The sequence below is a fragment of the Poecilia reticulata genome, chromosome 15 (genome assembly GCF_904066995.2).
Source record: "Poecilia reticulata chromosome 15, P_reticulata-male-v2, whole genome shotgun sequence".
In the NCBI taxonomy this organism is placed as follows: Eukaryota; Metazoa; Chordata; class Actinopteri; order Cyprinodontiformes; family Poeciliidae; genus Poecilia; species Poecilia reticulata.
In genome coordinates, this window is record NC_088844.1 from 3,257,699 (window position 1) to 3,273,188 (window position 15,490).

A 15,490-nucleotide genomic window follows, 5' to 3' on the forward strand; every position below is an offset into this window, starting at 1 on the left:
TCTGGTCCACAGTTTGATCACATCTCGTTTAGACTATTGTAATTCTATACTTTTTGGTCTGCCACAGAAAACTCTGTATAAATTACAATTGGTTCAAAATTCAGCTGCTCGTATCATTACACAGACCCCTTTAATTTATCACATCACACCTATTTTACAACAGCTCCATTGGCTTCAAATCACATATCGCATCAACTATAAAATACTTCTTCTAACTTTTAAAGTAATTCACAACCTCACACCTTCATATCTCTCGGACCTCCTTCACATTGTCACACCCACCCGTTCCCTCAGATCCTCTTCTTCTGTCCATCTCACCGTCCCCCCTGCTCGTCTTGTCACTATGGGGAGCAGAGCATTCAGCCGCTCTGCTCCCAAACTCTGGAACTCACTCCCACCTGATCTCCGGAACATCGAGTCTTTGCAATATTTTAAGTCCAAACTCAAAACCCATTAGTTTGAACTAGCATACAACCTTTAATTATCTTTGTACTGTCTTATAAATCTTGTTTGTGTTTTTATGGGTTTTTTTTATTACCGGTATGTATTTTATAATTTGCTTGTTTTTATGTCAAGGTGACCATGGGTGTCCAGAAAGGCGCCTACAAATAAAATGTATTATTATTATTATTATTATTATTATTATTATTATTATTATTATTATTATCTTTAGTCGCATTGATTATTGACCAGTATCTTCACAGGTCTGCCTAAAAAAATCACTCAAACAGCAGGAGCTGATCTAAAACGCTGCTGCTGGCGTTGTCACAAAAATCCATGTAGGACGGCAAAGTCCTAGCGCAAAAATTCGCGTGACAGGTGGACGGAGCCTGGTGCTGCAAGGTTGGAAACCTTGTCTTGTTAGGCGACGGGGCCTGGATAATACCTGGATAATACCCGTGTTAAAAGGATGGCGGAGTCCGGCGACGACAGGTGCTTAAATTCCGTAACAAAAGTATGTTTTTATATATTTTTTTCAAAATCTTTCTCTTTCTTACCGTTTATTTAACGTGACATGCTGTTTTTATTTTTTTTTTAATTATGTAAAGCACCTTGAAATGCTTTACTGCTGAAATGTGCTATACAAATAAAATTTGATTGATTTGATTGATTGAACAGAGTGAGAGCCAAGATGATTATTTTAGCAAGACTGTCAGTGTCTGAATAATATGCCAAGACTATATGTGAGTTTACAGACAGCAAAAGGAAAAAAAAGTATTGAAATGAACAATACTGCAGCTCAGAGCTCTTATCAGTTGTTTCCTGTTGTATTTTTCGATCCCGTAACCAGCATTAGTAGATGAGTTTAGATCTGAATCAGATTAACTGTGACTATACAGACCTGGTCTGATGGCAGACACTGGAATAATCCGATGGCCGATGAATTTTCCTCCTTCCTCAAACGCAGCAATTCTCAGAGAGGCCAGAGTCGGAAGAATAACCTGCACAAAAGTAGGAGTCATCTGTCTGAAAACGCCATTTGATTCAACTAGGCCGTTTGTTCCTCTAGGCGTCCCTCACCTTCTTGAAGACGATGGGCTCCTCGTCCCACACTGGATTGACAGCGTTGTTGTTCTGGGAGGTTTTAGTCTTCAGAGCTTTCCTCCTAGTGTCTGCGGGGAGTCCGAACATCTCCACCTCCACATAAACACCCACCCTCCGTTCAGTCAGAAACTGGCCTGAGATGACCTGCGATATGCAGTAGTGGTTTTAAGAGCAGTTTTAAATGGATTTGTGTTTTTATGTATTTAAGAGCCTTTATTTCACCAGGAAAATTCCATTGAGATTAAAAATCTCTTTTGCAAGAGAATACTGGCCAAGACAGGATATATAGATATGTCTATCCACATAGAGATTGCAGAACATTCACAGCAAACACCAAAAAAGTTAACACCATCATAAACAAATAAATTAAGACTCCTCATCTACGGAGAAATAATTCCTCCTCATAATCAGATATAACAGCCTACCCTCATGTTATTATTTTTTTCTGTAATGAAAGGGCAACGCCTCCCATGACGGCTGCAGACTCAGGCACCTCTCTACTCATGTCTGCTGCTGTTTTTTTTTTCTTTTGGTCCTTTAGTGTTCTTTAGATGGGCTGTACTGAAACAAATTTTGTTGTGCTTTAGCACAATGAAAATAAAGGCTGACTGATTCTAAGAACATTTAGAGACAACAGCACCTTCAAATGAACGTACTGGATGTCATCATTTTGATCAGTTACAGTATGAGAAGGAGTTTATCATTGAGCTGTACCTTCACAGAGAGAGTATTAGCTACAATGCCGTCCACTGTGTTTTCTGTGAAAGGGTCAAAGTGTTTGTCATGACGCCTCATGAACTCTGGTTTCAGTCGGTAGCCACTGCGGCCGTTGTACTCAAACATGAAGAGGTTCAGCTGCATGGACAGATCTGGAACATAAAACTCATTTTTGTTAGCAATATCACAAGATTTCAAGCTACTCTTCCTTATTTTAGTAGGAGTCACTCTAGGACTAAAATGTCTTTTAAATAAACCCCTTTAGTGCAGTCTGGGTAATGCTGTGCTGGTTATTTATTGGTAATAAAATATAGCAATTCACAGAAAACTGTTGACTGAGACCTGAGCTACACTTGTCTATTAGTCTCAAACAGCTGCCACTGGTTTATTTAAATATTCTTAATCTACACTAGCGGTTCTCAACGTGGGCGGTACCGCCCCCCAGGGGGCGTTCAGAGGACGGCAGGAGGCGCTGGCGAACATTTTTACAAAAGGGGGGCGCTGGGATGCCTTTGGGGGGCGTTTAGTCGAAGGTCAACTTTACACCTTAAATGCACAACAATACCAGTTTAGACTTTGAGCAACTTGGTAAAACTGTATTGTGTAACATTAAATCATGCTTGGCTGCAGCTGTATAGATGGCAGCTCTTCTTCTATTCAGTGTTTGTTAGCTTCTGTTAGCTTCTTGGCGCAGCTCTGTTCTCCTGCTACTGGTAGCTAAAATCACGATACCCTCACTGTGTATCCCTCTGAAAAATGAACCCATTTAAATAAATAAATAAAGAAATCCCTCCATGGGTGATACCACGATAGAGAGCGTTCATTTTATAGCGTTAACACTGACGCTGAACAGTGAAAAAAATCAACACATGATGTGAAACATGACGATTAGGCAGCGCAGCAGGTGATGAGTGAAGATTACTGATGGTCAATAAATGATAAAATAAATCTAGCAACAGGAAAGAAACTAAAGTGGACATAGCAATAAACCAAGAGAGGATAATACTAATCAAAGGAAACTAAATGGAAATGAATGAAGAACAAAATGCAAGAATAAACTAAGAAACTAAAGCAAATACAGAGTAATAAACTGGTATGGCAAGACCTTTTGAGCAATAATTAATACAGAGGACTGTATGGCAAGAATATACAGACACTATTTCCAGATAAAAGGTAAAATAATATTGTTGAAATGTCATGGGTTTGTTGAGACCACATCTAGTACTGAGAATAAATATATCTTACAGACCATAATAGTAAAGAACTGTTATGATCTTTACTGTTATTTATCACTTATTTATGTTTTTAATTAGATTTGATATATTTATTTCTTCAATATCATTTTTCATGTCAGTGTTAATGTCATGAGGCTGATGACTCCATGACACTTTCAGTTTGACTCATTGGATTTGATTAAGAACCAGATTTGTTCTTTGTAATTTATGTCCAGTAAAACTATTAATCTATAATGAATAGACAGGTCTATATAAAGATATAATCCATGTTTCTGTCTCATATTTGTATGGCATTAAAAGAAACTGGAACTTTTGTTTTTCCACTGAAAGCTCTGGTTTGCACAATAAATGCCATGTGGGTGAAGTTATATGGATGATACTCTGATGTCCCATTCTCCTGAAGGCAGCACAGAGCTGCACCACCAGAAACTGACAAACACTGAAGAGAAGAAGAGTTATGATTAATGTAGTTACAGTTCTATCCATGTTTTAATGTTGCAGAGCTCAGTCGTTTGCAAATAGTTCAAAGTTTAAACTGACATGTTGAACATCTTTTATCTGGTCATTTTGTGGAATATTTAACAACTAGAAAATGACACAAAATAAGAATATTTTTTCCACTGTGATTGGCTGCTGTTGGCCTACTGATTTTAACTTGAATGTTCATTGCATTTTTCGTAGACGCCTGTGAAAATAATTTCTATTACCATAACTTTTTTGTTCTCTGGGAAATTATGTTTGATGATAAATACAGAAACAAGCATAAAAATTAAAACATCTACGATAGTGATAGTAATATTAATATTAATAATACAATAATAGTCAGTGCAAAGTAGTCTGCAAATTCTTTGGTGGGGGGCAGAGAAGGACCTGGATAAAGGCTGGGGGGGCGCTGGGCCAAAAAAGGTTGAGAAACACTGCTCTACACCATGCAAGTCATGGTTCTCTGACTGTTGTAAGGTTACTGTTAGTATTACTTCTGTTAATACTAAGGAGAGATTTTGGCACTATAATTTGCAGGGTGAAAACACACAAATTAACTTCGATTTAAACCTACTGCAAAAAGTCCCCTTTCAAAAACAAGAAACAAAAAAGTACAAAAATAGGGTATAATTTTCTTAAAATAAGAAAATTATCTGCCAACAGAACAAGAACTTTTATCTCGTCAAGATTTTCCAAAACAAGAAAAAATATCTAACCAAAATGAACCTACAAATATCTTAAAATTAGTATATTTTTACTTAAAACAAGCCTACTTATAAGATATATTATCTTATTTTAAGAAAAATAATCTCAAGTAAAGAAAATGTTACTTTACATTGAATTTCTTGAAATCAGCATATATATGCCTAAAACTAGTTTACTTTTATTGTGGCATAGAATTAAAATATATATTTTGTCATTGCTTTACTCAAGGTTCTAAGGCAAGAATCCAAAAATTAATCCTGTGAATACTGGAACAAGAGATGTTATTGGCTTGCTGAAATGAAGACATGAGTTCAAATACTTTTAACATCTTTATTACATTTAAGTTTCACAGAAACACAATAAAACATGACTTAGGGGTGTAGTGATACAATAATTTCACGGTACGATACTCGATATTCTGGTCACGATACGATATGTATCACGATATTTGTTGAGCGATATAGTTCGCTACGATTCAGTGCATTTTTACGATTTTCTGAAAGATTTTAGAGGGACAGAGTGATTTTAGTGACATTTTGTGTTCCATAGACTTGACTTTAGTTAACTGAAAACTGATTAAAAGCACCAACTACACAATACCCGACTCTGATTGGACAGTCTAACAGTCTGCAGCTGGACAAAATGAATCAAAGATGCAGTGAGAGAATTAGTTTCTGTCATTTAATTCATGTGGATTTGACATAAAACTCAAAAGTTTAAACGGTAATCCAGGAGCAGAGTGGGGAGATTATCAGCCTCTGTAGACTCAATATGCAAATGATTGCACTTATGAGTTTTTCTTTTGGACACTGTGGCTGCATTTTTTTGGATCAAAAACCTCTGATCTGGACGCTTTAACGGACCAAACTCTGGAGCTTCTAGCGCAGCTGATCCGCTTCTGCTGGTTTTTCTCCCGCTGAGGGATCAGAAACCGATCAGAGTTCTGTCGTCTTCTAATCACGTCATTTCGTGAAATGTTACCTGATTTCAAAAACGTTCTCGCAGAGAAATAATAAATGTTTCATTTGATGACTACAAATTGGAAATAAAATGATTTTTTTTCTTTGACGGACAACAAAAAAACTCCAACCCAACCTCTGCTCCAAACTATGAACATTGTCGGCCCCTCTTCAGTTTTTTCTCTTTTTTGCGGAGGATCAATAAATAACTTATTGGTGTTTTACCATCACCACCAGGTATGAAGTGCTTTAGCCTTTGAGTTGCACCACAGCGCAGCACAACTGAAACATCCAGGAGAAGAATATCAGCTTGTTGTTATGAGTATAAAGGAGGCTGGTATCGCGCCTGATAAAAATCTATTTATTTATGTCACATGGACTTATATAAAGTTTTATACATTTCCTTTTCATATATTTATTATTGGTTTTCTTCTTTAGATATTAGCTTAGAATGATTCCAAATAATGTACAGGAATAACCTGGTGCTGTTACATGTCAATCATCAGGGGGGGGCCACTGGGGGGGCCAATCAGATGACAGGGGGGGCACTGGCCCCCCCTCTGGCTCCGCCACTGTCTTCAGGTAATCCTTTATATACAGAACAGAAACCGCTAAGCTAAAAACTAATTACGAAGTGAATGCTACCAGTCGAAATTTGCATTAATTTTGTAATCTCACTGCTTTTGCAGCTGCTCAATTCGCGCCGCTACTCCGTTCCGCTACTCCGTTCCGCTACTCCGTTCCGCTACTCCATTCCGCTACTCCGTTCCGCTTCTCTTTCACGGTTATTTGCCCAACTTTACTTCGTTTTTCAGCAACAAAATACAGCCCATCGTTATTTATTGAAGATTTTACATTTCCAAAAACACAGGAATCTAATGTTTCGTTTCGTTTTGTACGTTTGGAAGCTCATTCCCTCTCACATAATCGGAAAAGCCGGGAAATGGCGGCGCTTTTGACATTTCTCTGACATTCAGAAAAATATGGTTTACTAATTTTAGCATAACTCTGGTTTTACTTGGTCTATTAACACAATTTAAAAACTGGTGTGTAGTTTATAATGTGAACTTTAAGCTCAAGTTGAAAGTGTGACTGAGGGAGGCGGAGTCTTGCTGCTACGCGGTAACAAATTAGACGTTAAAAAGAGCTATAAGGCTATGGACTCCTATGGTTTAACGGATCGATACTCGCGGATGAAAAATCGATACTTTCCGAGGGCGGAAAATATTTATATATATCGCCGAATCGATTTATTTATACAGCCCTAACATGACTACTGATCAGAATTTAAAGTCTGGATGGGCATCTGATTCTTAAACAATCCTGTAAAATCCTCGGCCATAGCCTTTTATATGTGGAAGTCTTGTCTCAGTTACGGACGCCGTTCTCAAGATATCTGTCAGCAGCACAGAGAGGAGTGGCCACACACAAGGATGCTGAAAGGTGTAGTAGCTATGATGTACATCACACTATCAGTCCTCCTTTGAGAAGATCATGGTTCCAACGGCCAGTAGAAAGTTGGTTTCACGATCACCACAGAGCAGAAAAGTGGTCTTGTTTGATTGAAGTTGTTGGGTCATCTGCTAATTGGAGCACAGACAGAAAAACAATCACAAAACAAACCACGTTTTAGGGACTAATCAGTGTAATGATGAATCAGTATCATAAATTTCTTACCTCAAGAATGTGAAGGACGTCCTCACTTGCAATTCCCAAAGTTTCTTGTAGATGGTGCAATACGTGATTGACGATGTGTCTGGCATAGGCTTCACCATGGCAACAGTTTGGTTTACTTGAAAAATAAAACAAGGCTTATTTTAGTTAATGTGCTCAATTACAATATTACATGAATTCAAGATGGCAAGACAGTCATTTTAATTAAATCAAACTACTACTTAAATTCACAAATCAAAAATAGTGTTTAAAATATCCTGGTAACAGTGTGGAATATCTAACCTAGGCTTTTAGACTCATTGCATTTAAGTTTTTAAATTACAGCACATCAAACACCCTCAAAGTTAGTGAAATACTAGGCGGAATTTCCCTTTAACCATTTCCCGAATCAGAAGCTAGGAATGAGAAGCCACCTTAGCTATGTTAAAAAACGGAAGCTACCAGGAACTCGTGTCAATATTATTTTTAAGCCACAGCTATTGTGGTTAATAACTGTTCAAAGCTCATATTCACAAGAGCGGCTCTTTAACTCGCGAGTGAAAATTGCCATTTCACGACATGCTAACTAGCTTCACAGTTAGCTTATCTTAGAAAGACAGACAATTTTAAACTTACCTCTCAGTACAGCAGCTGTAGGGTCTATACACGTAAAAAGGTCCTCCATCTTCATTCATGTCCAACCGAGATTAGAGAATTTGCCAAAAGAAAATATTATAAAAGTACAGTAGATAAAAGCTTAGTTAGGCTGTTACAACTGAATTAACCGTTAATGACAGACTTTAAGTTTAGGGTCTGGTTCACAGAGTATGAAGTTAAATTTGTTTTCCCATCCCTTTCAATGGGGAAAAAAACTAACCTCAGTTAAGTAAAATAAAATTGTAATCAAAACTTTTGGAATTGTAATGATTTCTTTTTTAAAAACAAACTGTTTTGTTTAAAAAACTTTTTTTTTTTATTAAATAACTCATTTTTGTCTTGTGAACTTAAAAGGTTTATTACCAAACAAACATTTATTTGCACACATCAGAAATATTCTGTTGTGATTTTAGGTCCTGCTCAAGACGTCATGTGAGAATCACAAGCAAAACTTTGAGTCAAACAAAAACTTAGAATATCAAGAAAAGATTTCTGACATGCACAAATAAGTTTGTTTTGCAAAAAAATTCACTTTATGAGACAAATGTGGGATTTTAATGTTTAAAAAAGGTTTTTTTAATCAAAACTCAGTAGGTTTTTCTCATGGTGACATGCATCAACAATTCAATTTTTGCTTTTGTTTTTTTCTTTTTTCTGCAGTTCCACGTCAAAGTTTGCTGCAGCTCTGCTTTCCTGAATGGACCGTCTTCATCTCCACTGCAGCAAACAGGCAGCTCTTTTTATAGATTACAGTCACTTAAAGGTTGCATTGTGTCCTTGTTTATATTTTAATAATGTAATTCTGTAAAGACAAAATATGTCTGGTGGTCCAGCTCTGATTTACATATCTTGCTAAATTGCGGGTTTGACCTGCAGAAAGAAATTACTAATAAAATATCTTACATAGGCATAGTGTTATGCTCGATACGGAGATGTTCGTTAGCTTTGATTGTATATCTCACAATTTTGTAATTTATCATTGTTTATTAAACTTTGAAAGCTGAGAGGCTTTGTTAATATTCTGTCCTAGAATGCAGTTAGATGAGCCCTTTTTTTGAGCACCTGCCCCTTTACTAGTCTCTGCACAGCTCTGCACAACAGAGACACAATCAAATGACTTATTACCCTGCGATAATAACTCAATAGTCCATGGAAAAACCTTATAAGCTTATATTAAAGCAGAAAGTATGGCGGCCACTGTAAAAATGGCTTACAGTATTCAATTATGCCGCATGAACTGATCTGTAGATTATTGCGAGCGAACGCAAAACCTTTTGTGAGGGAAAGCAAAAGAAAAAAATCCTCATGTCCCCTGGAGGGCTCCATAATTTCAGCTGTCATTTTATAGTTTTAATAATTAAACAAGGATGTATTTAGTGGGGTTTTAATTTACTGATTTTCTTTTTTTTTTTTTTAGTTTGCAACTCCATTTTTACATATTTTGTATATTTCTGCTGAATTAAAATAGCTTAAAGTAAACGAGATTGTTGTCTCAATATACTTCTGAATTTAAAATGAGTGCATCAGAGTACATTGTGTTCTTTTTATGAAGCCAAGATATGGATTACATTTATCTTTTATTTAATTAAGAAACAAATTAACTGTCTTTGCACAAAGTATGGGATCTGTATTGCCAATACCAGCTTAAATTTTACTCGGTATCGGATCGGAAAGAAAATCTGTTGTATTGAACATTAATACTATCTCACTGACATTTTGGGCGCTTTCCCATTTGGATTGTATGATGTCATAAAAGGGGTGACAAACACGATCAATAAAATATTGTTCTAACTAATATTAGTAACTTATAAAGTGAGAATTTGAAATATAAACCAAAAATTAAAATATTTATCATGACATTGAGCTAATCAATATTGTTGATTCTAATCTCATTGTGTGGAATACCAGCCATTTCAAATCACACATCAATAGAAATTTCATGACACGTCAGTGAGAGGTCCCACATCTTGCATCAAGAAGATCAGATTAAGGTCCATAGCAGACGGAAACATGACAAGAATTATCTTCATATATAAACTGATATTGTCTCTAAAATTGTTGTGTTAAATGTCAACTGTTTAAATATTAAATTATAATTTCCAGTACACTCTGCCAACTTATACAAGAGTATAAATTCATGGGTTTTTTTTATTTTTCATTGACAATAACACAAAGGATTCCATTTGGACATAGTCTGTTTTAATTATCTGAAGACATTTCATTAAGTATGTGATTTCGCTTTATGTGCTTGAAATAAGAAATTTTTACTTATATAAAATAAGTTCTAGACTTGAAGTTTGATTGGTAAATATTGATATTCTAGATTCTAGCACATATTTACTCATAATAGTTAATATTTTCTTAATATTAAGCTTTTATATCTTACTGACATAATTAAGTACAAAAACACTTAAAATAAGAAAATATTCTAACATAAACCCCTCTTGGTGAGAAAAATGATCTTGTCAGAAAGAAAACAAGAAAAATCTCCTTAATTTAAGATATTTAATCTTACTAAGATTTCAGTTTTTGCAGCTTCTCTCTTATAAATTGAAGGTGATGGCAGGAACTCAGGAACATGTGCTAGATGCTACCAATCTATATGCTACTGATGTATTTACCACTGAAGACTGAATTTGGACCTAACCTGGCTCAAGCTTGATTTAATCTAGTCTGACCTGACTTCATTTCTTCTAGTAAGCTTTGAAATCAAGCAAAATTAACTTATACAGTCAGTCATCTGCATTTAAATGATAACATACATAAATTCAGAATAAAAGAGGGCCAATGACTAATCACTGGGATAAAGTACAATTCAACTGTGGTCCTAAGGATGTTACGAACAAAATCAATGCTAAAGATTTTGTTTGGGACACAATTAGCAAAATAAATTTAAAGTGGAATCCATAATTCTGACCCAAGATGATAAAAGACGTACAATGTTGCTGTGATCAATGGTGGCACTTAAGTCTAAAGGGGATTAAAATTGAAATGCCTTCTTGTTCTAACCTGTTGGTTATGAGTTAAAATTCACCTTTATTGTTTAGCCTTTTCTATTTTATTATTTAATTTTTACCAATAGTTTGGTAGTTGAGAGCCACAAGTTGGCATCCAGCATTCCAGAACAGCTGAGGCATAAAGTTTGACGAGTCCACTCTGGTTCCTTTTGGGTAAATACGACTCAGCTGGGATTTATTATATCTTGTCGACACGACATTAAGGAAAACAACCAGAGAATAATTGTCTGGTATAGAGAAATCATACATGAAATTGTCTTCGGGGTATAGATATAGATATAGATAAAAAAAATTACTTAAGGGTTTTGATTTATTTTTCAGAAGTAGGTTTTAGTAATTATATATGTTGAAATGAACTTATAACCTTTGAAGTTCCTCCTATGCAAGCTGACATAAATACCCAAGCTCAAATTTAAAAAAATGAATTCTTAAGTTCCTTAGTGACTCATACATATTTCTGACATTTGAAGTAAAAAGAAGAAGCATTGAAAGAGGAAGAGGGAAAACAAAGTAAAGAACTGGTTGCCATGGCGTTCCGCAACTGCGGTATTGGTGGCCAAGGATACTCCACGAACTCCACTGGTGACTTTGTGAGGTGCTCCAAAGCTTTGGTCTCCACAAAAGATGACATGTGGTAACAGCGAGCTGCCTCTAGACACAGAAAAACACAGGAAGAAGCTCATTTCTTGGGCAATTATTTTGGTTACATCACTTCCCTCCTTCAGACAACGGTTTTAGGGAAAATGCCTCAGATTGTCTTACATCCTGATCCTGTCATTTAATAAAACAAAATATTGAGGCAAAACATGTAGCTGAGTTAGAGACACAAAGATCCAACATTCAAACTGTGTTGCAGCAGATTCTGCATCTGTTGCTCTTACTCTTTGATGCTTCAAAGGAGTTGAACTTGGTCGGCTGGACGTAGTTTACCAGAGTTGACATCTCTTCCGTAGCAACAGCCTCTCTCTCCGCAGAGCCCTGAGACGAAGGCCAACAATCACAAGGTTAAACACTGAAATACGATCAAACATTCCTTAAAAACACATCTTCACAGCCAAATAATCATGCACAAAGTTGGTTTTGAGAGAGTATGCTGCTCAACAACAGAGATGCAGAACAAACGCACGGGTTTGCTGTTGCACAGTAAAACAACAGCTGTTTCTTTTTGTTGTTTTTTTGTAGTGGACATATGAGAACAACCAAAAACAAACAAAATGAGCACACAGCTGAATTGAGATGCAATTCAAGCCTAATAAAGAAACACACCTTATCTTACTCTTTATCAGAAAGTTAAGCTAAGAACCGGTGGTGTCATCCAAAACATGTTACTGTGGGATATAATCTCTGCTTCATGGATATTGAGCTGTTAGCATGTCACCATGATAGTCATGAGGCTGTCATACAGCAACAGTCTTCAGATTGAAGATATTTAATTTAATTTAATTTAATTAAAGATATTTAATTAATAAAGTATCTCTGAAATGAATTCAAATATATTCAGTCTAATTGTGCTTTATGCTCATGGTTGTTCATTATGCTTTTGATTTTATGAAGTGTCTTTCTTTGGACAAGTTTCAGCTTTCTTTCTTAATTTGTTTCTTTATAGATTTTTTTTTTACTCACTGGCTCTGATGCTGCGACTGTCATAGATGTCTACATATGAGACTGCACTCTCCATAACTGAAAATCTACAACGTCATTCTGTAAATACTGCAAAACCTAAACTCCCTTAACTAACAGTCTGCTCCGTCTCTTCCTGTAGACAGAATCACTGACGCTTCTCCAAAGCAGTCTGTAAACCAGGCAAACACAAATGTTCTTTAAATTCTTCCCCCATCATGGAAATAGTCTTTGACACGTTCCTTCTTCTCCTAAAATCCACAATCATGTTCTCTGTGGGAAATAACAATTATTTCAAATTCAACAGTAATTGCTACTTTCAATAACTACTGCAGTCCCCAGATTCTTCAACCCCCTGGAAAGAAGTGCACACATTAGGAAATCACAGAGTCTGAAGCAGACATGATGGAACCAGTTAGGGGTTCATCGAATGCATGAGGCGTGCTTGAGGTGTAACACCTAAAAACCTGGAGTGTTGATGGTTTAATAGTAAGTGAAGAAAATCAGCTCCCAACTGGAGTTGAAGCAGGAAGTTACATACACACGGTTTCCCCCAGTGTGTATGTAACACTGGGGGTGTGTACGTAACACTAACCCAGTAACACTGGTGGCTTGGCAAGCCACCAGGCTTTACTTGCCCCCAAGTCTTTGTTTTTATTTAAATAGGTTATACACCAGTAACCCTGGACCGAATGTGTCTTTGCTACACTGCGCTATGCTGCACACTTTACCGGCAGAGCTCAGTTGTTCCTGAAAGACGGGTTTATCGTTGATACATTGAACAGGGCACTTGTACCATCCCAACTGTTTGGGGAAACAACTTCTATAAAGATCAGCCAGGAATTCAAAGCTCAGGTGATTTATCTTCCAAATGGACTATGACCCTAAGCATACAACCACAGTGGCTACAAAGTGGCTTAAGGGAAACAAAGTCAAGGTCGTGGCCATCTCAAAACCTTGACCTCAGTCCTATAGAAAGTTTGTAGGCAGATCTAAAAAGGCGTGCGTCAGTGAAGTAGAGAACAAACTTGACTCAGTTCCACCCGTTCTGTCAGGAGGAATAGACCAGAACTCAAAAAAACTACTGAGTAGTTTGAGAAAGGAAATTCAAAAGGTTTGACCCAAGTCATAAAAATGCTATGGTGTTTGTGAGGAAGCTTGGGGGTCATTGAATGTTTAAACAGGCCGATGGGTCCAAGCACATAAAGTCCAGCAAAGCATGGCTTCTGAAGAGGTCCTATACTGAAGTGGCAATTGTCATTGTTAACTTGAACTCAATTACAAATCTCAACAAGCTCAACTAAGACCTGGGGATGAATGACATCATGAGGCTGAACCATTTAATGACAACATCAGTCATTAGAAATGGCATTTTGTGTTTTTTAAATGGCAAAACATTTGTAATATTAGTTGAGTTCAGCTTTCTAAATTGATCTTGTTTTACATGATTTGTTCTAAATAGATGTTTTGTATGTTGTAAAAAACGTAATGTGACGTGCAGATTAAGCAATATCTGTGTTTCCATTGACCATAGAATTGGGCAATTTGACATTTCAAAAGTAAATTCATTGTATGAAATCATGCCAATTTAAAAGAAACCATTTTTTTGATAAAAAGTTTTGGCGCATGGATGAGGTGTGTGTTTTTTTTTTGGCTGTATCAAAATTGGATTATTTCGCAAATGGAAACACTTTTTTTTGCATCACACAAGTCACATGATCAACAAATATGTTGCCGCTGGTGCAAACCATGACGAAGACGATGACAGGAAGTGCTAGAAAGATCATGGCACTGCATATTCTTTTGTGACTTATCGCCTGAACAAATTTATTCACATGTGATTTTAATTGCATTTCTTAGGAAAAGGTGTGAGTACAAAGTTGTATTTTTTCCAAATTAGTGGAATATAGACAAAGTTGTACACATTTGTAATGGAAATGCAGCAAGCGCTTGGTCCAATCGATTGTGAAGTCAGGACAGATGGAAACTGACATAAGAGGCACTTGATCACTGCATGTTTGCTCCGGTAAACTATTAGACATATTTGACACCAACACGGAGCAAGAGTACCAACGATGGGCACAAAGCCAAACTGAATGGATGAGGGCTGAAGTCTTTCAATTAAAAACTGCAACAGTACAAGATAGATAGCATCCAAACACTGACCAAAGATCAAGAACAGCACAGATGACAAATAAAGAGCAGCTTCGGGACAACAGTGAAAAAAAGGCACAGACTAAAAAAGCAAACAAAAACAGCAAACATTCACGACAAGATCAACACCAGCATGTAAGAACAGACCAACAAAGCTGTGAAAACACACATCGCTTGCGAACGATAACAAAGGGTGACAGCGGTGAGGGTGGCCCTCTGTCAGCTCTTTAAAACGTCCCCACTGACCTTTTTACCATCATCATCTTCATCATCATCATCTTCCTCACTCTCAGCCTCCATGTCTGTTAAAATTAAATAAGTTGCCATCATCTCCATGTCCCATCTCATTTCTACAGAAGAACTAGAATGAAACGTGACTCTGTGGAAGGAAAGAAGCCGGCTGGCTACGAGGCAGATGCGTCATCGGAGGCTGGGTGTGCGGCTTCACTGCACATCGTAGTTTAATTAGAGTCAACACAGAGCTCTCAGTGAAAAAATGGTCTTGTAAATGTATTCACACCCTTTGGACTTTCCAACATTTTGTTGCACAAGCAAATTCTGGACTACACTGTATTTCATAAAGATTTATATGACAGACAAACTCAGTTGTGTAAATTGTGTAAAAAGAAGAAAAAAGAATAAATGTTGAAACGTGACTAAAATTTGTAATTGAGTTAATGATAGAAGCTGTAATTAATTATAGAAAACCATGTTTCAACAAAATAAGCAACATTTTCAATTTAAA

General features: G+C 36.6%; 1 protein-coding gene and 1 long non-coding RNA gene across 3 annotated transcripts in view; both read right to left on the reverse strand.

Moving 5' to 3' along the window:
• LOC103476610 (1-phosphatidylinositol 4,5-bisphosphate phosphodiesterase beta-1-like) overlaps positions 1-15,490 on the reverse strand; it is a 65,749-nt gene that overhangs the window by 14,319 nt on the left and 35,940 nt on the right. Inside the window, exons 15-21 of the mRNA XM_081616049.1 lie at positions 14,992-15,047; positions 11,853-11,949; positions 11,538-11,622; positions 11,031-11,155; positions 2,260-2,414; positions 1,522-1,689; positions 1,343-1,442 (exon numbers count right to left, since the gene is read on the reverse strand). Of these exons, the coding sequence (XP_081472175.1) occupies positions 1,343-1,442; positions 1,522-1,689; positions 2,260-2,414; positions 11,031-11,155; positions 11,538-11,622; positions 11,853-11,949; positions 14,992-15,047 (786 nt within the window). The remainder of the gene's footprint in view (positions 1-1,342; positions 1,443-1,521; positions 1,690-2,259; positions 2,415-11,030; positions 11,156-11,537; positions 11,623-11,852; positions 11,950-14,991; positions 15,048-15,490) is intronic.
• On the reverse strand, positions 5,005-11,024 carry LOC145555009 (uncharacterized). Of its 2 annotated transcripts, XR_014091043.1 has the most exons (3): positions 7,934-11,024; positions 7,322-7,436; positions 5,005-7,227 (listed from the first exon to the last, which is right to left on the reverse strand). It is a non-coding gene; the product is annotated as an uncharacterized LOC145555009 (long non-coding RNA). The 2 variants fall into 2 exon arrangements; XR_014091042.1 differs by having other exon boundaries at positions 7,322-11,024.